At 42.5% G+C, this 23,620-nt stretch overlaps 3 protein-coding genes and 1 long non-coding RNA gene across 4 annotated transcripts; 1 reads left to right on the forward strand and 3 right to left on the reverse strand.

Moving 5' to 3' along the window:
- Positions 1 to 3,290: 3,290 nt before the first annotated feature.
- Positions 3,291 to 8,488, forward strand: LOC134071106 (C3a anaphylatoxin chemotactic receptor). Its single transcript, XM_062527698.1, has 3 exons — positions 3,291 to 3,311; positions 4,756 to 4,855; positions 6,886 to 8,488. Exon 3 carries the CDS (start codon positions 6,896 to 6,898, stop codon positions 8,036 to 8,038), a length of 1,143 nt encoding a protein of 380 aa, XP_062383682.1. The 5' UTR covers positions 3,291 to 3,311; positions 4,756 to 4,855; positions 6,886 to 6,895; the 3' UTR covers positions 8,039 to 8,488.
- cenpq (centromere protein Q) lies at positions 8,411 to 20,594 on the reverse strand. Its single transcript, XM_062527695.1, has 8 exons — positions 20,031 to 20,594; positions 17,362 to 17,416; positions 16,302 to 16,410; positions 16,096 to 16,164; positions 15,833 to 15,962; positions 15,555 to 15,674; positions 14,610 to 14,687; positions 8,411 to 8,899 (listed from the first exon to the last, which is right to left on the reverse strand). The coding sequence occupies exons 1-8, from the start codon at positions 20,127 to 20,129 to the stop codon at positions 8,753 to 8,755; spliced, it is 807 nt and encodes a 268-aa protein (XP_062383679.1). The 5' UTR covers positions 20,130 to 20,594; the 3' UTR covers positions 8,411 to 8,752.
- On the reverse strand, positions 10,218 to 13,784 carry LOC134071347 (uncharacterized). The gene is made up of 3 exons (XR_009937054.1): positions 12,595 to 13,784; positions 11,562 to 11,619; positions 10,218 to 10,810 (listed from the first exon to the last, which is right to left on the reverse strand). It is a non-coding gene; the product is annotated as an uncharacterized LOC134071347 (long non-coding RNA).
- A 149-nt stretch (positions 20,595 to 20,743) lies between the features above and the next one.
- On the reverse strand, positions 20,744 to 22,672 carry mrpl16 (mitochondrial ribosomal protein L16). The gene is made up of 5 exons (XM_062527696.1): positions 22,462 to 22,672; positions 22,229 to 22,300; positions 21,952 to 22,103; positions 21,535 to 21,828; positions 20,744 to 21,273 (listed from the first exon to the last, which is right to left on the reverse strand). The coding sequence occupies exons 1-5, from the start codon at positions 22,523 to 22,525 to the stop codon at positions 21,082 to 21,084; spliced, it is 774 nt and encodes a 257-aa protein (XP_062383680.1). The 5' UTR covers positions 22,526 to 22,672; the 3' UTR covers positions 20,744 to 21,081.
- Positions 22,673 to 23,620: the final 948 nt, after the last annotated feature.

The raw sequence follows: 23,620 nt of genomic DNA on the forward strand, positions 1-23,620 counted from the left end.
TGCACTGTAGCAGTCACAAAACCAACCGGACTTTATTTAGCGAGCATGGTTCTGTAAAGAATAAAGGTCGGGGGCCTTTAAAGGGTCCAAATGTACATCACACAAGCAAAGATACGGAAATCTGTTTTTAGTAACTAATGTATGTAAAAACGGAGTACAAATTATCAATTAGATCTGTTATATGCCATGAGTGCTATACAGATTTGTCCTAGAAAAGGCCCATATTGAAACACTTGGCTCTGTCAATAGAATTAGATTAAGCTTGTTGCATGTTTCCGGTGGGATAAGAGAAACTGTTTCCCCCAGCCGTGTTACACAACTTACAATTAGGAACATAGGACCCCTTTAACCCCAACTATTCACCCTCGTCACGAGGAGGAAAATATTATCTGAATTCCCAATCCCAAATTAGATTTAGTTGTCTTCTATGTCATAGAAATCTGTCACTAGAACAGTTATATATGAATCTTTCTGTGACCACGAGGAATAGGTCCCCTTTGTCACTCCATTGACGGGCGACAGCCTTTGTAACAGGAGGAAGACTTTTAGAAATCATTGTCACAGATTAGTTTATGCAGTAAATGGCCAAGTCCTCCTATAAGAGGAGAATCACATAATTACAAGCACGATTGCAGGTAATAAGGTTAACATGAAATAGATATATGGAGAGCCTCCTATAAAATATCTACTTGTTGACCCTGAACTCCTGCGGATTTTGATTCATAAAGGGAGAGAGCCTCTGAAAGCCACTGAAAATCTAAAAGGTTTATACGCACACACCCGGAGTAGCGATCTCAACTGTGACTATAGGAGCGGATCTGTAGTCACCAGAGTGAACACAAAACGCAACAATATAGCACCTATACCAATATAGCAAGAGTGTTAGATGGACGGCCTGGGAAGTCGTCATTGAAAGGCCATCAAGTGGGCTGACCTGTGGAAGTTGCCCTATAGCAAAGCTAAGTTTAGTGATCAGGTCCACGTATGATACCCTCTCAAACCTCCAGAACCGGCACCGTTGGTTCAGCACAGAAAGAGACTAAATTTGTGGCCACCAGAGCCCCAGCCTACAGCACATCCTCTCTGGCTATGAGACTGCACTGAGCCAGGACCCTTAAGCCCAGCACCCACCTGACCCAAATTAGAACTCCATTGTTTTCAATGGAGCAAAGCCCACTGGAAACGTCTGCTGCGCAGCAGCCGCACAGAGATAGAAAACTATTCTAAAATCCTGCGCGTCAAGTCCAGACCGCCGAACACCGCTGAACGGCGTGTCCGGTAGGCGCCTGGCTTTTTGGGTGGCGCCATGCCATGACCGCGTCTTGCGGAAGCTAGCAGAGGTCAACGAGACACGCAGGTCAAAGTGAACAGGGCCAGCCCAGTAACATCACACCGGCCTATCCTGTCTATCCTATGCACTGATCTATAAAGAATATTCTTTATAGATCAGTGATCCTACGCTAGGCAGCATTGTAAGGAAGAGGTCCCTGCCCTGCGGTCATACGGAGGCGAGTGGGCCGTGAGAGTTGACCTATCACCAAATGAAGATCCCACAGCGGATCTCCATAACTTCTGTCCGACCAGACATCGTACTCTTTTGGTCCACCACCACCACAAGGATAGTCGAACTGACTGTGCCATGGGAAGACAGGATGGAGGTTGCATTCGAGAGGAAGAGGGAGAAGTACGCATGAGCTTTGCAGCGGTGTAAACACAAGCTGGTTGGAGAGCCTACACTTATCTAATGGAGGTTGGCTGTAGAGGCTTCATTGACACCTCAAATCACAACCACAACTATAATCATGTGTACATAAATCTGTGCATTGGTATCGAAAATAAGACCAGATATTGTGGCTAATATAGCAAGTGTGTAAAAGTGTGCAACTTATTTCTCAGGAATAATGACCAATCTGTACACTTATTATGAAATGCTTCCTCATTGTGTTACGCTTCCTCATGCTCTCAATATGCATTTGACTGCTGAGGTCCTGGGCAGTTTGACACAGATGCTTCGCTTGGAGTCATTCCAGCAGTGACTTTGTTGTCACCTTCGTGCTGTGACAAGGAGACAGAAGAGCCGAGGTGGGATATTGGGCCAGCCGTTGGATGATGCCCTTGGATGATTCAGCGGTTGAATAACTTCACCCTGTATTCAAGATATTGCTAATAGTTATTTATTGTCTTGTTTATACAAGCCTATGGTATTTCCCAGAATTTGGGCCTATTTCTGTCCACAGAGTGTAATTCTAAACACATTAAATCGAATAATGTTTACCACCACTAATTATATAAACAAAAACAAGCCTAGCCTGTTTTAATGGCTGCAGTTACTCATGATTTTGAAACATTTTACTGGGGTTTTGTGGTAGCGCCCCCGTACCACAACAGAGTCCAAGTGCCCATGGGGACCCGGGTTTGAGTCCATCCCAGGTCACTTTCCCATCCCATCCCATCTCTCTCTCTCCCAGTCGCTTCCTGACAGTCTCTTCACTATCCTATATCTGAATAGAGGCAAAACCTCCAAAAGTTCCCCCCCCTCGTGCAACTGAAACTCTCCTAAACACACATATTGTTGTGAATGGCATAGTCCATGCTGCACCAGGCGGTTTTATTGCTGTTTTTTTGGAGCCTGGACTGTCTTCAGAGACCACTTTTTTTTACAGTGTATTCAGGCGACATGCAGCTAGCGGATTGAGATGTGAGAAGATGTTTGCTGTGGCCAAAAACATGTGACAAAAACATGTTTTAGCTTAGAAACCGCGCAATGTCACTTAGAATCTTTAAAAGAAAAAGAGGCAAAAGCTACATTTTACCAGCGGTGATGCACAATTAGAGTTGTCACAGTTGTTTTACGGTAAGGTGAGCCTCTCTTGATGTTGAGAATGCTTCTGTTGTGTTGGGGCTATTTGTGTGCGTTGTGTGAACTTGCAACAGGCGTTACAGGCGTACTGCAGGCTGTTTGTATGTGTCACATATCTATGCAAGTGTTTTTGCAAGCGTTATCTGCATTTGTTAGTGTGTTAACAAACTGTAGTAATACCAATACCTCTGAACAGGATATCACACAAATGACCACACAACATACACAAAGAAATGTCACCACAGCAGTATCAGAGCGCGCACAAAGGGAAAGCATTATTCTGTGGTCTACTCCTCATTAAATAGAGCTGAATTGCTAATTAAGAATAATAATTCTTAAGTAATTAAGAATAACACCTGTGTGTGTCATTGATACGTAGATAACACTGATGAGACATATACGATTCTCTGGAAAGCTAGAAGGAAGTGATACTGGAGTATTGGGAAACAAGGTACGTACACGCACGCACGCACACACACACACACACACACACCAGGGGTGGAAATTAAAATTTGAAAATGTGAAAATCTATCAGCCATTCCATCCCTGACACACACACACACACACACACACACACACTCACTCTTATTGCATCATATTATACTGACATATGGCACAGATATGGCATTGGCATATACTGCCCTTGACTGTTTTCTGTTTGTCAGTCAATGATTCTGTCTTCCTGTGCATGTGTGTGTGCTTAGCATTGCTTCTCTTTGGAAGCATATGACAGCATGATGAACAGGTCTTACAAAGACCTCACGAAAACTACTGCATGCTGCTCCTGTGAGGGACAGCTTATACTGTATATACTGTACTGTACTATATATACTGGCTGTATGTATGTACTGTATATATATATATATATATATATATATATAATTTCTCAGCAGATAAGTCCTATAGAGATTTTAGTTTCAGTATACACTCAAACAATTACAAACAGATTTGTGTACAAATGACATATGATGTCTTGAGGAATAGGTGCACAGTGAAAGGGAGAGATAGAGAGAGAGAGGGGGGGGGTATTTTCCATTTGAAAGAGTTACATCCTTGCAGATAAACAAACAGGATTTCAAATCACCTGTTTGAGGGGATCTACTGTAGATGGTACTTTCTGTAATTCCCTTTGATGGATAATGTATGACTGACCTTTGTCATTGCAGTAAGTTATACCTTGGAAGTGGCCCATTTGTCACAAGTGATTATCTCCACCTGATCCACCTGTCTTTGGGTGGTGGTCTTGTTGAGCTGTCTGAAAATATTAACTGTATACAAATATGGGTTTGGGTATCTCTGATGTAAAAGCAACACCAATTGGAGTGAACAGATTATGTGTGCAGATTCTAAATGGATAACAACATTGGGAAGTAAACATTTAGTACATTGGTAACAAATTAGCACAATAGGCTGCACACACACACACACACACACACACACACACACACACACACACACACACACACACTTTTGGGCTGGCCATGCTCTGAAGTGACCACATCTATACATAATGTTCCAAATGTTGAAACCTCAGAGGAAGCTATAGCAAGACACACACACACACACACACACACACACACACACACACACACACACACACACACACACACACACACACACCTCTTGGATAGGCTGAACATGCTCTGCAGTGACCATATATATTTCCTTTAGTTACAAGTGTTGCAATCAAACTGCAGAGGAAGCACCAGCTAGCAAGCAAGAACACACACACACACACACACACACACACACACACACACACACACACACACACTGCACACACACACACACACACACACACACACCCCTCTTACAAAAAGTCAAATGTAATCACACCCACTATGATTTTACTGATAAGTCAAGACCTGAAGAAACACTCCCTCTGTGCTTGCCAGTCTCTCAGTCTCTCAGCACGCGGCCCCACACCACCTCGGGCTCACAGGGGAGGGAAAAAACCCCAAAACAAAACATCCATATCCTCTTTTGCTCTCCAAGGTAAGTTGATATTCTTCCTCAGAGACATTTGATCTGTTTTTAGTGCTCTTTTCTGGGGTTTTTTTTGGTTTTGTATAAACACTCTATCATGTTCTATTGTACTGAGCGCACTTTAGTACTGATAGGACTTTCTTTTTAAAGGTGTGTTCTCATACCATACACGCATATTTGATAGGCGGAGACTCGAGAAAGGTGCAGTGTACTTAGCACTCAACAGAGCCTGGAGGCAGGAGAGAAAATTCCTTTCACCTGACTCCACGTTTGCTCAACCGTAACGATTGCAGGGCAACAGCCACAGTGCTACAGAGAGAGAGAGAGAGAGAGAGAGAGATTCATACTGGAGAAATCAAGACATTTGTGTCTGTTCTTAATTATCAGAATGCATTAAAACACTCTCTAAGGTCCTAAAAAAAGTAGTTCCTATTTTCAATTAGGCTACATTGTTTTATTTTTGTCACAGTTAGATGACAAATGCCTGAACAGTAACATATTGGGCAGTAATATATTTGAGAACAAGCCTTGACACCAGACATTTTACAGGGAAGTCACACTGTGCTCATAACTCCAGATGCAGAACTTGTAGTTGTACAGTTTATCAGTTCTGCATTCATAATGAGCTTTACCATTTGTCTCATACAAAAGCTATATTTCAACATAACGCTGAAGTAAACATCAGAAATGTATGGCCTGAGGATTCATACACATCAATTAAAATATTGCCATCTGAACCACCACAGTAGTTGTGTTTCCACTGGAATACACTCTTTAAAAAAGGATTCTTGGTGGTGCTATATAGAACCATGCAGACTTTAAAAGAACCCTTAGGGGTTGATCAATCCTTCAACATTTTTGAACCATTTACAGTAGGGGTGCCATAAATGAAGCATGCAACAGAGGCATTTTTGGTTCTAAATGGCTCCTTTTTTGTAGGTTTAAAGGGACACTTCACCTTTTTGAATGGTCATGCATCATTCCCTCAGTTTGCCTTGAGATGGGAGAAATACGGATTTCAATGTTGGACTTCCTGCTTTCAATGATGTAAAAATCATCATTTTACATCATTGAAAGCAGGAAGTCATTCATGGGTTTCATTGAAATCCGTATTTCTCTCATCTCAAGGCAAACGGAGGGAATGATGCATGACCATTCAAAAACATGACTGGTTTTCTAAAGATACAAAGCTTAATGCTAATCGGTGAAGTGTCCCTTTAAGAGTGTAGGTTTTAAGGGCTTAATGTGAATACAAAGTGATTTCACGAGTGACTTCATAGGAAAGAGAACAAGTCAAGTCCGCACACACATGATGTCTGATGAAGGGCTAGGGCCCGAAACGTTACACGTGGTGATTTACCCCTTAAAGCCCAACGCCCACCAGACACGTACGCGGCGCACCGCGCCACGAAAAAAATTAGAACTCCATTGTTTTCAATGGAGCAAAGCCCACTGGAAACGTCTGCCGCGCAGCAGCCGCACACAGAGATAGAAAACTATTCTAAAATCCTGCGCGTCAAGCCCAGACCGCCGAACACCGCTGAACGGCGTGTCTGGTGGGCGTTGGGCTTAAGAGTGTACCGTCACACCGGTGTGTTTGGAATGTTGGAAAATTAACATTCTAAACAATGTCTGGGTTCATTGAATTCTACATAGAATTTTAGAGCGTTGAATTGTTGCGGAATGGAATCTTGTGTTAGAATGTTCAAAACCCACCCTTTTAAACACTGAGGAGCATTTTCTGGAGTGCGGACTTCTTGTTCTCTTTCCTAACTTATGCTTGTCTGTCCAGCACCCGGTTATTATTGCTTTTTGGATGTGCGTGCGGTACTCTTTTACGAGTGACTTCATAGACACGTAAAAAAGTAGGGTTTCCATTTTTTCCTGTTGGCTGTAGCCTATTGCACCAACCAACCCACTTTGTTATTCTGCCATGGTGAATTGAATTTCACTGTAAAGACTGATGAAATTGTAAGACACAAGCACCAACTTGTGCCCTGTGTGCTTGCCTGGGCACTCCTCTTCTTCTTCCTCCTCAGAGTCTCCCCCATGTCTACCCCGGTGCCTCCTCCCAATGGCAGCTTCGTCGACTCGGTCCGCGGCAACGGCACCGTCCCCATCCCGGCGGACCCCTGGATGTCGGACACGTCGCGCGCGCTGCAGATCGTCGTGACGCTGGTCATCATCCTGGTGGGCGTGCCGCTAAACGCGCTGGTGGTGTGGGTGCTGGGCGTGCGCCGCTGGGTCTCCGGGTCCGGCCAGCGCAGCGCGGAGCGACGCGGCGCCAGCAGCTTCCGCGTCTACGTGGTCAACCTGGCGCTGGCGGACCTGGTGCTGCTGCTGCGCACGCCGCTCATGCTGGGCTACCTGGCGCACAACTTCTCGTGGCCGCTGGGGCTGCACGCGTGCCGGCTGGTCATGTTCCTGCGCGCGCTAGGGCTGTACGCCGCCTCGTGCCTGCTGTGCGCCGTGGCGCTGGAGCGCTGCCTGTGCCTGCTGAGGCCCGTCTGGGCGAGTCTCAAGCGCCCGCGCTGGGCCGTGCCCCTGGCCTGCGGCCTGCTGTGGCTGCTGGCGTTCTGCCTGGCCTGCCCGTACCTGCGCAGCGCCGAGCTGAAGAACTGGGGCGGCAAGTGGCAGTGCCTGGAGAGCGTGCCCAAGTCCGCCACGGGCGACGGCTTCTTCATCACCGAGACCATCTTCGGCTTCCTGCTGCCCGTCACCATCTTCCTGTCCTGCAACCTGGCGGTGCTGGTCAGCGCCCGGCGCGCCGAGGCGGGCATGATGACGCCGACCGCGTCGGTGGCGAAGCCGTCGCTGGCGCCCGGCTCGATGTCGGCCAGTCAGAGCTACACGGCACGGCGTCTGGTGCGCCTCTACCGGGTGCTGCTGCTCACGATGCTCCTCTTCCTCATCTGCTGGGTGCCGTACTTCACCTTCCGCTTCCTGCGCTGGCTGGTGGCCAAGCGGGGCCTGAAGAGCATGGCCAACGTGGCGGTGAAGGGCTACTACGTGTCGCTCTTCCTCGTCTACGTCAAGAGCGTGTTCAACCCCATCCTGTACGTGTTTGCGGCCAAGGGCCTCGGGAGGACGATGCGCGCCTCCCTGTTGTCCGCGGTGGAGCGAGTCTTCAACGAGGATAACTCCGAGTCGCTACGCAGGAAATCAATGCGTCGTAAAGACTCCCAGATTTAACACTGTGAGCGAGAGACGAGGGGAACTGTATAGGCCGAATAGAAGGGCATTGGAACTGGACTTTGCATGGACTTGACACATTTTTAAAGAACAACATATTAAATGTATGCAGTGCTTTATCTAGATACACAAAGTGCTTTACCAAGCACAACCAAAGCGTAGCACCCAACCTGGTGATGCACGAGTCATTTGGCAGAATGGCAGAGCTCTAACCATACTCCAGCTTGACAGAATGTATGTAATGAATGTAATGTTGTCTTAGTATTATATATATATATATATACATGTTCTTTCTGTGTATTGTCTGTTCTCACATGTTTTGTTTTGTCCTTATGTCTACAGTTGAAAAAGAAAACAAGAACAGTGTTTTATTTTTGGTAACAATTTATATTTTGCATTTTGTATTAAAACTGAAAATGCACAGAAAAAAACAACAACTAAAAAAACTGCTTTTGGTGCTGGATCAGTTCTAATCATGCACTACACAAGTGATGTGACGAACACAGTGGTGAGATATCTGATCAGGGAGATCCTGTTTTTGAGTGTGTGTCACATGGGACAGCAGAGCAGGGTTTTACAACTAAACTCAATGCATATTGGCGTTTAAAAAAGGGGTTGGGGTTGGTTGTAAGTGCAGAAGCCCAAGCTTGATCATAGGGAGGAGTGTGTGGTTGATGTACAGGTACTAGAGAGGCAGACCACAAGATAATTGAGTCATTTATGACTGTTAAGGGCGGCTAATCGCTGGTTGGTGTGTTCGTGCGCAAGCTCCATAAAAGTATTCAGCGGCTGGATTTCTGGCATGCTCTGCAGTGACTTCACCATAGCATCCCTGTTTGGCAATAACTTCATTAGCCTCTCCTGCGTAAAGATAAGAGATAATATTAATGCAATCACAGCCCCTGAAGCTAAAATACTAAAACAATTAGCCTATATCACGCCGCCATTTTGAATATTCGCTAGGTGTCGTGCTACTTCCGGTCAACACTGTCTTATGGAGAGTCCAATGTAATCGGAGCGATGTACACGTTTACAAGGAATTTGCGGCATTTTCAAAAGATAAGTCTATCACATGTGGAGGAAATTGTGGAACTCCACACGAAAACTAAGCGATCCAAACTGGACCGGGGATATAAATTGTCCCGTGTACAATTTATATATAATTATGAAGGCAAAGGTCAGTCGGCTAGCTAGACGGCTACCAGATAGCCAGATAGGCTACTAGATATAATATAAGACACAACAGCTTGTAAATGCACTTCAATAAAGCAGCGTAACGAAACAAGTATCATGTACTTCTACTACACGTTCAATATTGGATTGTGGATATAAATCGTTCCATGAACAATCTGTATAGTTGTGAAGGTAATGTTGATGTCAGCTAGCTACATGGCTAACGTCAGATCAAAACCCATAGCTTGTATTGCACTTCAAGAAAGCTGTGTAACAAAATTATTAAGTATTTTATGTGCATATCTTTGTATGGTCTTCAAAGTAGTAGGCCTGACGTTGTGAGATCATTGTGCTACCGATCTCTTAGAAAGATCGAGGAGCCGCAAACAAGGTGTTTTAAGGAACAACGGCACCGAAATAACTAGGCCTATTGTTTACATACGCATCTCCATCAAAACGACTTGTCTAGAGCATGCATCAATAGCCTAATAGCTATAACAAACGCTATACTTACCCCGTGTTTCTTGTTAAACATCACTGAAGCCTAGTTGATTGATACACATTCCGTGCAACAATGTCTAAGACCTGGGCGACTTTGAGTATCTTGCAGTATTAATATGCACCTTCCTGTGTAGGCTAAACAGTAGTCTACAATAGGGAGCCTAACTTGCGAGTGTCCCTAAAAGGCAAGCTTACATAAAACGCTAAGCAGGTATATCATTTTTAAGTGCCTTGTGTGCCTGTCTGTCCTTAATATGGTCATCATTTGTATGGTATCCAAAACATCTCCACATTGAAACACACCTAATTGGTAAATTGTTGCAACACTATGCAAGACAAATCTCTTATTTCTTTCACCAGAGTTTTAGTTGTTGTTCCACAAGTTCAGGTTCAGAGACTTTTGCTAATATGTTCCACTCACCCCACTACTATTGAAACTAACTTCGGCCAGCAAGACCGTGGAGGATATGCTATTTTGTGTGCTGCTGGTAGAGAATTTTGTGATCACATTGTTGCACAAGCCATGTGCTCAGGTAAACATAACTACACCAGTTGGTCATTTAAAAAAAACATTGGGAAGCTGCAAAGTGAGATCTACATTATACGGTATGCGCTACAAAGGTTAGTGTCAAAGTACCAACAAGACACATGTTTTATTGAAAAACGTGTGGACATTATAGAAATACAAAACATAGAAAAGTACACACAAAATGAACACAATGAACAAACTATAACCCAATTATCTATATATATATGTGTGTATGTATGTACACTCTGAGCCACCTGTGAAGAGAGCAGGCTCAAAGCAAGTCATGAAGTCCTTGCTGCCAGGGGGAATAAGACCCGGCAGTGGTTGGCAGGGAGGATCCTCAAGGAAACATGGCAAACCACAGCTATGAGGCAGGGGCTGGAGTACGTGGATCACTACGTGGATCTCTGGCAGGTCAAGGTTTCTTCTGTGGCTTTGTTATGATCCATCTGGGAGCAAGGTTAGCTTGTGGTCACTAGCCTTCCCTTCCCTGGTGTGACAGTCACTGACACCAAGTCAGACATTTCCGAGGGGAGGACTTGGTGAGACGAATTACCTTCATTGATGTCCTGAAAGACAAATTAGACTTTTTTTTTATCATTCCACATTCATGCACGTTTTTATCATTTCCACATTTATGAACATTTCTTCAATAATGTGTATGTGTGTGCATACATGCATGCATCTCTTGTTCAATTTGGTATTTTTCCATGTATTTTCTTGATTTTGGATTCAGTGATTATTTCTAGAAACTTCACATATTAGATTAGATTAGATTCAACTTTATTGTCGTTGCAAAAGTAAGTACAACGAAATGCAGTTTAGTATCAAACCAGTAGTGCAATCATTAAAAAGTGCTTATTTTCTTTATAGCAGTATACATATAGATAAAACACCAAATGCAGCTTGATTCATTATGTACATAAAGTGCATAGAGTAATCAGACAGTCCATATTAACAGAATTCTGTATAATAGTGCATTGATGAGGTGCATTTGATAAAGGGCAGTTATCATCGGTAGTCAGACCATCTCTAGTCCATGTGCAAGGGAGAGGGGGGCAGGGGCTATTGGTGGGTCTTGGTGTTGAGCAGTGTTATGGTGTTTCTGAGCCTGCTGGTGCAACTCCTAGGCTCCTGTAACGTTTCCCAGACGGAGAACAGTCCATGACTGGGATGTGTGTGGTCCCTGATGATTTTGTGTGCACGTTGCAGACACCGTGAGTGATGAAGATCAGTGATGGTTGGGAGTGATGTGTCAATGATTTTGTGGGAGTGTATGGGTGTGTGTATGCATAAGAGCAGGGAAGTAGAAATACTCACGTGTCAACACAAGCACCTCCAGTTCCTTTATCCTCGTGTGAGCTTGCATCCAATGCACCTGATGCAAACACATAAACAAGTAGAGAAAAACTGTAAGCAACAATGCTAATTAATGAGGACAGTAAATTATGAGTGCTGTGTCACATACCACCACAAGAATATGTGTTTCAGTAAATATGTATTAACTATATGTGTATGGAATAATCTCTCACTTTAAGCCTACCTTACAGACAGACTTTGACACGACTTGAGAAAGATTGTTGAAAGATTGTAGTCTTTTAACGTATGCCCCTCATTCAAACTACTCAAAAGACTACAATATTTCAAGAATCTTTCCCAAATCTTGTTAAAGTCTGTCAGTGTAAGGTAGGCTTTAGTTTTAAAAACACACAAACACAATATGCTGTCTAAACCGAGCTAACATTTCTAGCTATTCATGGGTCTCATCAGGTCTCTTTCCACAGGTGTATCAAATCAACCTAGATTATGAGTGCTGCGTTAGTGCACCTGTCGAAAGTGACCTAATGAAACCCATGAATATCTTTGCTTTGTTACTTAGGGCAATTTATTGGCTCTGTACACTAGATAGAGACAAAGTACCGATGTCAAAAACCAATTGTATTAACGTGTAACGTTAGCAGGCACCGAAATCCTGCCCTCCTCCGTGCACACACAGGCTGGTGTTTTCAGAAAAAAAGCTGGAAGCTAAAATCGACCTGAAACCGAGCAAACTGGCACACAGCAGTCGCCCACGGTTTTAAGAAGCTCAAAACACGGCTGCATGCATTGTGTTTCTTACGTTTTGGTATGATTGAAGTGCTCATTAGTCGGTGCTTTTCTGACAGCTATGACAACGAAGAGACGGCAAGAAACACGTTCGCCAACCATAAGACAAACACGGAAGTTCGTCTATATCTAGTGCACAGAGCCAATAAAAACCTCCAAACAAACATAATATATTTGCAAATGTACATCTGGCTATTTATCTCCTTGCCAATTCATTTAACGCTACTCAATGGAGATAAAAACTTACCGGGACGGTCGTTCGTTCGTTCGTTGTCCGAAGCAAAGCTAGCTAAGCTAGCAACAGCAACATCTTCCTATCCACACGGTTGGACTTCTCAAACAACCCCAGTCCCTCGTTGTCGTCGTGAAAACAGACGTCCTGGCTTGGGTTGTGTCAGAGACCGTTGAACAAACACAAGGCACTGTCTTATTTAACTCTACATGGCTTTACTTAAAGCGCTAACGTTAGAAGCTAGCTATTCCGAACAGGTCGCTAATACGAAAATGCTATGCTACAAACAACTGTGACATTATAGACGTTAAATAGTGTTCCCTCCTCCCTCTTCGTGGCTTGAATCCATTTTCTTCGACGGCCCACATCAAGCAGAAATGTACGAAAGCTAAAAGCGGGATGTTTTTGTTTGATACCGGTTCACAGAGTTTTATTACACCACCTCTAGCTTCTCTGCTCCCCCGTGGTCATTCACTATGAACGGCTATTACCCTGACCGGAAGTTTAGTTCCAGGGACCGGAAAGGAAAGCCGAAAGACGCCATTTTAGCGTGAGATAGGCTAATTTGAACCAATGAGGGAGAGCCTGACTGTAGCATCCATACATAAAAGATTGGCAGCGTACACCAGATTATCAGTTTACCTGATTTAGTTTGTCTAATGGACAACAACTGCATTAATGACAAGCCACTGAACTTATTTGATGGTGACATTTCCCAGGAAACTGACACAACATTGTCTTGACCTTGTCTGACACGATGCAACTGTTGCTATGAGCTTTACTGGTGAGAGATCAAAATCTGGAGGTGCCATATTGTAAATCGCACACCCAGTTGAAAGCTGTTAATACTTGATTAACTTCAGTTCACAACTGCAGCAGAGAACTCTCTAAACCAGAAGAGCAGATAAAGAGATGGTTGCATTAGTAACTTCCTGTCATGGCACATTGGATTTCCTTTTTCTACAAGAGAGTAACTATTGGCCACAGAACTTCCTGTTTCTTGAAACAATTTCTTCACAGTTGTGTTATCACTCCAGTCTAACCACTTAAAGGTGTCTTTCCGGGCACATTCAACAGCGACGGAAGCCTCTTTTTGCTGAACCGTATAAAATTTTAGAGAAATTTTAGAGTAAGTCTATAGCAATACAACTTCTCCTTTTAAATCCTATCCGTCAAAGAGAGCTATGGTGTTGTTGACCACTCCAGACGGTTTGTGCAAGAGTTGCTGTGGTATTTTCTTTCCCCACACATGACTAGAGAAAAGCAGTTAGCCAATTGTTAGCACCCTGAAACCACATGCAATACAGGCATCTGAGCTAAACACAGAGAACTGAACCTAAAAGGTCTCAAAGGGCAAAAGATTCATTACGAGGGATTAAAGACAGGACAGTTTGGATGCTTCTGAAGTCATTAGACATTTGAGGTCATTATATATAATCATCCATGAATCATTCTGAATTCCGACACAGTGCCTGAGAACTTTAACCCCTGCAGTAGACAAGAGGTGCTTCTCAACATGCCTCCTCGATCCTCGAGGGGCGTTCCCACTGATCTATAACTAACACTGGATAGACTGTCCCATTGTTTTCGCCCCATCATTCTTTATGTCGATCAGTGAGGATCGAGGCCCGAGGAGCGAGGGAGGACATATAAAAGCCCCAATGAGAGGCACCCAAGGAGACCCATGGACATAAACCTATACATGTGTACAGCTCCACATACTGTACAGCCACTGATCACATGCTGGAACATGACCCACACCCCTGCAGACCAGGTGTAATTTAAAGTCAATCAGTATGTTCCTGTAGTGAATCTGAAGAAGACCACACGGTCGAAACGTCATTATTCTCTGCTAAAGAAAAGAAAATAAAACTGAAAAGAGGGATTTCAAGAGTGCAAACCTTTTTCCATTTTTTTTATGATTTACCCTTGTTCTGCACCTTGACCTGGGATGTGCACAAACTTTTTTACTATAACGGAACATGACCCCTTACCTACAGTACGTAATCACAAAGCACATCAGTTCTGACCTGCAGTGGCTTTTCCGTTTCAGAGCGCGGAGGCAGGGGAGGGAGATGGAGAACCGTCTGCTCTCTCCTCTGTAGAACCTAAGAAGTAAGAGGGTGAAAGAAAGAAAGAAAGAAAATGTCTTGACATGCCAATGCAAGGCCCTCCTGCTGCAAAGCACTCTTAGGTATCAGGATAACCATGATAGTTTAAGTTTTTTGATTACAGGAATACAGAAGTGGGCTGCATCAAAGATCCTTTATTACTGACAAGATAGAGCAACATAATGCATCTTTATGGAAGAAAAATTCGAACAGTTCCCGTCTGCTTAAAGAGGCGTGTCGCAAAGATGTCATAGTGGGATATCGATATCAGTCAGATTGGCAAGCAGTTCAGTTCGAATGTTAACAGGTCTGCTTAAAGGGGGATTTAGCGCCCCTCCCCTTTGCGAAGATAGAACGTGGAAATTATCGAACATTTGCGCCTCTCGCTCCGCTTTAACCCTCTCTGGCTGCATGGAATGACAGTATGTATATGTGCTCGATTGTGTGTGTGTGTGTGTGTAACCTGCGTTGTGTTGAACCAGCGCACACGCCTAGACTAGAAGCCGCGAAACAGCAGCACCTCGGATCGGGAGTCGAGCATGACGGCAATCCAGCTAAAAGCCCAGGCTACTCGCTTTCATGCCAGCAGCACTGTGGAGGCGTCGGGAGTGAGGTGGCATCCGCTACATGTGCACGCATGTGTTTATGTGCAAATGTAAATATATGTCTGTGTGCGTATTTATGGACATATATACGGATGTACTCGTGTATGTGTGTGTGTATGTATGTTTGTATGTATGTATGCATGCATGTATATATTTATGTGTGTGTGTACGTGGACTGTATATATAGAACAGTCTATGGTATGTACAATATGTGTGTGTGTGTGTGTGTGTGTGTGTGTGTGTGTGTGTCTCTGTTTACCTCGTGTGAGTTCTCCTCCAGCTCCTCCATCCTGGATCTAAGAATCCTGCACTCCTCGTCCATTCTGTCTCTCGACACCTCCAACTCCTCCAGGGCGCTGACCACAGATCTGTGGTTCTCCTGAGAGTGTAAATACACACACACACACACACACACACACTTGAATATAAACCGGAGATGGAAAACTCACACTTTCACTCTGCCTGCACCACTTTTCAGATATGCCAGCTCTACTTTTCTAAATTTAGCAGACACTTTATTTCCTCTGTCCTCCTCACCTGCAGCGCCCCGTGTCTCTTCTCCCCCTCTTCCACCTTCAAGCTCTCTGCCTGGTACTGCCGTGACAAGTGCCCCAAGTCCACTTGTTTCCGTGGGGGGACTGTGAGCTGGATACAGCTGTCCAGAAATCTGCCCAAAGAGGAACCAAAAAGCATGTGAAATCCATGGCCCTATGGACATAACACTGCATGCAGGGGCCGGTTTCACAATTTCGCTGAATTTGATGAGCTGTGTGATGCACAGGATGATGACTTCTCTTTACCTTTCTTTCAGAATATTCAGATGTTTCTGAGTCTCCTCTTTCTCCTTTATTCTCATTGACAAGACAGAGCTGAATACGGTGAAGAATGAGAAAACAAGAGAGAGAGAGAAACAGAGAGAGGACAGAATGAGTAACACATCAACACAGCTGTGACCACAATATAGGCCACTGATCAGAAGAGATTCTCATGGTAGAAAGTAACTCACAGCACTGACAGCCCCAGCATCTTATCTAGGGCCACAATAACAGGCTGGGCCAGCACTTTCCATTTCTCTCTGCCTCGGAACTTGTTTATGTCAGCCGATGATTGAGGCCCTGATTAAAAAAAACAAACAAAACAAACAACAACAACAAAAAAAAACAGCTTTCATAAACTCATATCAGAAACTGTGGATGATGAACAGTGATTAGCAAATTCTGCATCTGATGCACTTCAAAGTATGAATGCAGTAGTGAGAGGGAATGGAGGGAATGCAAGGCTTTAGTGACAGAACCAGAGCCATAGATAGAGAGAGTTGCGACACTCTTTGATGTTGCCGCCACGATCAACAGTTCCAAAAAAAACTGTGCTGAATGGCTGAATCGCAGGAGGGTGGGATGTACTTCTGATGCTGGAAGGTGTAATCAATTAACTCATTGACTACTGACCAAGAGATTGGCTGTAAACAGTTCCAAAAGCCCCATAACGAGGAAATAGCCTGGAAAAAGCGCTGCCATTTTTTCCTATGGAGGTCTATGGGAGTGTCGCCACTCTGTTTTATCTACCGCTCTGGACAGAACTAGATACCATTTAGAGAGATTGATAGTACAAAAGGTTGCTAGCAAGTTGCTAGCAAGCTAGCGAGATAACTATTCATCTAGCTAAAACTATTTAGCTACAGCACATTATTTACACAGAACAGAGACAAGGCAGGCACAAAAGCACCGTATATAAAAATATATAAATATACATACTATACTTCCCCATCAAAAATGATTTAAGATGCCCTAATAATATGTTAATAATAGCGAGTAAGACAAGGTGAATGTGTATATGCCACAATCAAACAATTTTGGTTTTCTGCCATTTGGGACTGTTGCGATTTGCAATATGAATATCATAACATATGACTCAAAATACTTGAAAAATTATTCAACAAAAATTAAACTAAAAAGACTGTGACAGCATACAGCTGTGGACTTGCATACGATTTCAAGGATCTTTTAACCCAAGACCCCTTCCATCCCACCAATATTCTTAAAAGTGTTCTAAAAGTGGCTACATACTTTTCCTTTTCTTCGCTTGCTGTTGCTTCACTCCTTCACTGCTGGTTCCAGGCTCCTGAAACATTTCAAGGTAATGAGGAAATATTATACCGGTATTATTGGGAGGTTAAATCCAAATCCAGTAACCATGCCATCTATCAAAATAAGACACTGTATGTTTGTCATTTTAAAATGCTAAAAATTAGGTGGGTGATCATGTTACTGATCCTGTTGCATGCCTACTGATACATTTCTCAAGAAAAAAGAAGTTGGCCAACATCAAAGGGAATGTGCTAGAACAGCAATACTCTGGAACATTGCCCAATGACATTGCACAGGAAGGTGCATTGTGTATCATCAGCTTTGGAGGACTCATACACATTACAGTCAAGTTGTTCCAAAGATCAATCAACCAAAAACCGGCAAACCTATAAGTGTGGGTGAGCAAGTAACCTTGCGGTTGATTGAGTGGGTTGGCATGAGAGAGGGAATGTATTGTGTGCGTGAGCAACCTACGCGTTACTCATCTTACACTTGATCATCTTCCTGAATCTCAATATTCTGATCAAAAGTCTGGGCAATAAGTCAACACCAGTGAGAGGCTACATTAATTGCTTTGCACCTTTATGTCATTACACCATCAAAAGTATTGGTATACAAAATATTTGGTATTTTTTAAACTACAAAAAACACACACCTATGAACTATTTTGACAGCCATTTTCTTCAGTCCAATACAATTCAAATCACAGAATACTTCTTTGTAGTTGATATGATGTAGGCCTATCATAAATACTGCCCATCTCTGCCTACATCTCTAAACTGTTCCTAATAGTCAGGGAGCCATGGGGTCAGACCTGGCTTTGTCGGTTAAAGTTTTTTTTTTTGCAGAATCTAGTAGACTAGGGGTACCTCTTTAAGATTTAAGAGGGTGCCCGGTGATATCCCTTGGGCAATTTCGTATATTAAGCCTTTCTTGTCCAATGTGTTGACTATAAGGCGGATATACTACAGGTGAATAGGGTAAAAAAAATAACAAGCAGATATCACTATGAAACTTCACCAGTTGATTACTTAGATCAATATGAAAAATAAATGTATTACAAGTTTTCTGAAATGTAATGTTTGAATATGCAAATTAGGTATGATGTAATTAAATATGCGCTGATTTGCATAAACGTAAAAAGATCAAATCTGAACATTGGATAAAGCCAGTTTCAATTTTTTTCTTTTTATTTTGTTGACATAAGAGATGAAAAGTATTTTAGAGAGGGAATTATGGATATCTCATTTAGTTATTCAGTAAATCAGAAAATACTATACCAGCCTTTAAAAAATCCATTTTCGCCATGTTTTTTGGAAGAAAATGTCATGTAAATCAGGCTAAGAATAATATATCAACAAACCCCTCTGCAAAAACCTTCTAAACATGGTTAGGTATAAGACTGAAAAGTTTGGTGTATGTAGATGCTTGTGAAGTGGAGATTTTGTTCTCCGAGTGAGAGAGGAAACTCATCCATATCCGCCTTATATTCAACACATTGGACAAGAAAGGCTTAATATACAACATTGCCCAAGGGATATCACCGGGCACCCTCTTAAATCTTAAAGAGGTACACCTACTCTACTAGATTCAGCAAAAAAAAAAAACTTTAACTGACAAAAGTGAAGTGTTCCTTTAAGGTTCTCGTGAGCTTTTGGCAGACCAGACCAGTCACTAAGCCATGGGGTCAGGTTGCAACCAACCCAGGTCAGACCTGGTTTTGTTGGTTAAAGTTTTTTTTTTTGCTGAATCTAGTAGAGTAGGTGTACCTCTTTAAGATTTAAGAGGGTGCCCGGTGATATCCCTTGGGCAATTTTGTATATTAAGCCTTTCTTGTCCAATGTGTTGAATATAAGGCGGATATGGATGAGCTTCCTCTCTCACTCGGAGAACAAAATCTCCACTTCACAAGCATCTACATACACCAAACTTTTCAGTCTTATACCTAACCATGTTTAGAAGGATTTTGCAGAGGGGTTTGTTGATATATGATTCTTAGCCTGATTTACATGACATTTTATTCCAAAAAACATGGCGAAAATTGATTTTTTAAAGGCTGGTATAGTATTTTCTGATTTACTGAATAACTAAATGAGATATCCATAATTCCCTCTCTAAAATACTTTTCATCTCTTATGTCAACAAAATGAAAAGAAAAACATTTAAACTGGCTTTGTCCAATGTTCAGAGTTGATCTTTTTACGTTTATGCAAATCAGCGCATATTTAATTACATCATACCTAATTTGCATATTCAAACATTAAATTTCAGAAAACTTGTAATACATTTATTTTTCATATTGATCTAAGTAATCAACTGGTGAAGTTTCATAGTGATATCTGCTTGTTAATTTTTTTACTCTATTCACCTGTAGTATATCCGCCTTATAGTCAACACATTGGACAATAAATGCTTAATATACGAAATTGCCCAAGGGATATCACCGGGCACCCTCTTAAATCTTAAAGAGGTACCCCTAGTCTACTAGATTCTGCAAAAAAAAAAACTTTAACCGACAAAGCCAGGTTCACCTAAATTATGGCATTTGGCTCCCGGACTATAAGTCACAAGGATGCGAACGACAAGTAATGAAAAAAGCGTAGACAAGCAAGCAATATTAAACAAGGAGAGAGAGAAATTGCCCCCACCTCGGAGTTTGTCGGAACATTATTTTTGGTAGGCCTACTCCGTCCTCTGCCTTGCGGGACATTGGTAGATTTTCTTCCAGACCCTCTAACTGGCTTCATAATGTTTGGCAACAAATCGTCAAAGCCACTCCATGAAAACAGGCAAGTTTATGATTGCTGATGGAGCATAGCATACTGTTAGGTTTGATTACAAACGAACCGAATTCATCAACATTCACGTATGTCACTTGTTTCCAGAACTAACACGTTGTATAATTTGGTATACGAATGATTGTTATGTTATCTATCTCTGGGCTATTAGCCGACTGTTAGCCTTTTACTGTCTATTCTGTTACCGATAGAAAACAGCTTATAAGTTAGCATAAAGGGCTAACAACAGTAGCCTACACAAACTTTGCGAAACTGAAGTTCTTCAATGGTAAGTAATCGAATATAATGTTACGCAACTAAAACGTTACACATGTAATACACTGTTGTTACAACAAAATAAGAAATTAACTTGTTAATCGTAGGCTGAAGGGCGAGACATGCCATTCGACTCACCGCTTCGCGGCAAATTCTTCAAAGTTGTGCGCATGCGTACATAGCTTACTAGCACTGACACACGCATGCACCTAAGCTTACATAAACATTGGGAGACCCGTGTTTCACGTGTCATGTCAATGAACCTAATAAAACATTGTTAAAAACACAGTGATGGTCATGCACAAAAACAAAGCTTGTATATATTTTATTGGTGATACAGTCATCAATTACACAGCCATCCATCTATGGTGAATGAAAATGATATCACAACAATGTTACATGTTAGATAACATCATTCTCTCCTCGTGGGTCCTAGAGTCTCAGATATAGCCAAGATGGTCATCCAGTCCAATCGGCAGCTGTATTTGTTCATGTATCACCATCTGACTGTTTATAACTTCATGTCTATTTTTTTTTACATTCCTCACACAGAAGGTAAATCACAAATGAAAGAGTGCTTCAGGTCCATTGCAATGTGCCTTTGGTTGCCTCTCCCTTGGGTTTACACAAGTGTAAGGTCAGCAGTTCAGACCCTGTCAGGGTAGAAGAACTTGCCAGCATAGCGGCCATGGTTTCGCAGGTCGGTGGGGCTTAGGACCTTCCGAATCCCCATCATGTTTCCCCTGGCAATCTGTTCAAAGGTCCAGGGATTCTGATTATTTGTTGCCCGGTCCTCCTGCTCCTTGTGCAAGGCAGCCAGACTTTCCCGGCTCACAACCTACGGGAACAGAATTCACAGGCTAGGTCAGTGGGACCTTCCAGCATTTAAGTGATGCAAAGATCATTTCTGAAATGGCTATTTATTTATTTTTTTACCACAATTAGTTACCTCTATATTTCGTAAAGTATCAAGGCACCTGCCTTGAATCGCATATGAACTGTAGTGTATTTATATATATTTTGAGTGCACACATGGAAAGGACTGACAACCCAAGATCATGCTTCATTGCCACAAATTGACAGCGGACAGACAACCAACCTTGGCAGGGAACGGCAGCTTCTTGGCTACTTGCTTGAGCACAGGTTCCACCTCCCCAAGCTCGATTTTGCCTCCCATCTCCAGCACCAGGCGGCCAGCACGTACTGGCGAGACATAGTGGTCAATGGCACCTTTGCCCCCTCCCATTCGCTGGCCCAGGCCCTTGCGAGTGATTGGTTTATACGGGGCGTTGATACGCCAGTTGGCGAAGGCTGTTCGTGGGTCCATACGTCGGTTTATGGTCAACCTCATCATTTCTATGTGACCCCAGTGAAGAAAGCCTCCTCCAAGAGCCTAAGGATGAGCAGCCGTGTCAATTTATGAGCCACTTCATACCTTTAACACTTTCAAATGCATGTAAATCAGTAATTCTGCATCAGTTGCAAAAACACTTAGTTATTTATGTATGGGACTCACAACAATGCCATATTGACCCTTCTCAGTAAATTTGTCTGCTCCCTTTGTAGGGCCTTGGATGTCCTTCAGTCTTTTCATCTCTTTCTTTGCCTTTTTGTAATTGGGCACTTTATTGATGAATTTCAATTTCGGTTTCTCAGGTAACACCACATCTGTACGAGAGGAGCATCAAATCACATTCATGGGTGTCAGGTTAACCACAGAAATGAGAAATGGTTAAGTAACCATATCAAATAGGGTAAAAAAAGATGGGAAAGGGAAAGGGAAATTAGATTACCAGAATAGTCTGGAGGCACATCATAAGTCTTCATGCCCACAGATAGCACTTTCATGTGGGTCAACGCTCCACCTGCAAATACATAACATTTGCTCATGACACTGTTACATTTAATTAATTGCTGTACGTTCACCGAATGATTCTGATTTTCAAATCAAGTTGCTTAATTTGGCAACGAAAACTAGTAACGTAGGCTATGTAAGGTACTGTCTGGGTAACGTTATCCAACTTACCTGAACATCCTGTTGTCCTGCCAATTGCCAATCCACAGAACGCAGTTCTGAGGCTGGCAAACATGGCTACAACAACTAAGCAACGTGTACAAATAGCTTAAAAATTATAAACTATAATTTCACGTCACAGCGCATTTGATCTGTTTACAGTATTCCTTTTCATGCTTTCAACAAGGTCGCCATTAATGCACTTCCGGTTCGTGCGTAAAACGCGTCGATCGGAAACACAAGCCTGATTTTCGTTCCCGACTCTTAAATGTATTTTGATTGAGGAAGCAGGACTTTTTAGGCATTCTCTGCATAGACAGTAAAAGATAGTGCATTCGGGGACGGGGATTCATTCAGTCTTTCAACCTCGGAGGTTCATTTTGAGGGTAGTCTTCATTTTCAAATAAATAAAATTTTTACCTAACTATATAACAGTGTAGAGGAGTACGGTAAAAAAATATAGGCTAAAAATACATACGAAAATATGAATAAAATAATAACAATAATAAAACATTTACTTATTGACATATGACGATTTGTGATTACAGACTTGAATTGATTAAATGAAAGTAGAGAGTTATTTTTTATATTACAATGAAGATAAGTAGGGGCACCATAACAAAAGGCAGACTTTCCCAAGAATGGATACAAGAAACTGTCATTTGATCTGGTCTGATAGGGACCAGAATTCCAAACAAGCATGTTTGAAATATTACCTGGTAATTTCCCAACAATACCTTTGTAAATAAACAGTTAGAAATAATTGACACACACAGATACCCTCCTCTCTGTCAAAGATGACCAACCACTTTACCATAGAGGACACAACGATGTCGATGAGTGCTATCACCAGTAATGAATCTCAGAGCAGAGTGGTGGAGTCCAGGCTGTAAGGGAACAAGCAGCTGCATTTCTAAACATCACATCACCATAGTCTAGAACTTTTTTGTGGCTATGTAATTATGAGTTGGTCATCCAGCCAGATACAGATAATTAGCGTTCCGCACAGATGATGCACATTTATTTCTAAATGGTTTAAAAGCTATAACCAGTGTTGTGGGTTTCCAGTCTTCACAGCTAGTGACCAAGCTCTGTTTCTCTCTTTTAAATAAAGCTGATAATTCAGGTGAAGACCAAGGAGCTACTCATATTTTACTCTGAATGTTTTGAA

Source organism: Sardina pilchardus, chromosome 23 (genome assembly GCF_963854185.1).
Source record: "Sardina pilchardus chromosome 23, fSarPil1.1, whole genome shotgun sequence".
Lineage (NCBI taxonomy): Eukaryota > Metazoa > Chordata > Actinopteri > Clupeiformes > Clupeidae > Sardina > Sardina pilchardus.

Coding starts and splice junctions, on each gene's coding strand:
- mrpl16 (XM_062527696.1), bottom strand. CDS start 22,525: ATGTTTGCCAGCCTCAGAACTGCGTTCTGTGGATTGGCAATTGGCAGG. Junction 22,104..22,228: donor TGTGCCTCCAGACTATTCTG/GTAATCTAATTT, acceptor CCTCTCGTACAG/ATGTGGTGTTACCTGAGAAA. Junction 21,829..21,951: donor AGGGTCAATATGGCATTGTT/GTGAGTCCCATA, acceptor GCTCATCCTTAG/GCTCTTGGAGGAGGCTTTCT.
- cenpq (XM_062527695.1), bottom strand. CDS start 20,129: ATGAAGCCAGTTAGAGGGTCTGGAAGAAAATCTACCAATGTCCCGCAA. Junction 15,963..16,095: donor CTGAATATTCTGAAAGAAAG/GTAAAGAGAAGT, acceptor CTCTTTGGGCAG/ATTTCTGGACAGCTGTATCC. Junction 14,688..15,554: donor TGGAGGAGAACTCACACGAG/GTAAACAGAGAC, acceptor CTTACTTCTTAG/GTTCTACAGAGGAGAGAGCA.
- LOC134071106 (XM_062527698.1), top strand. CDS start 6,896: ATGTCTACCCCGGTGCCTCCTCCCAATGGCAGCTTCGTCGACTCGGTC.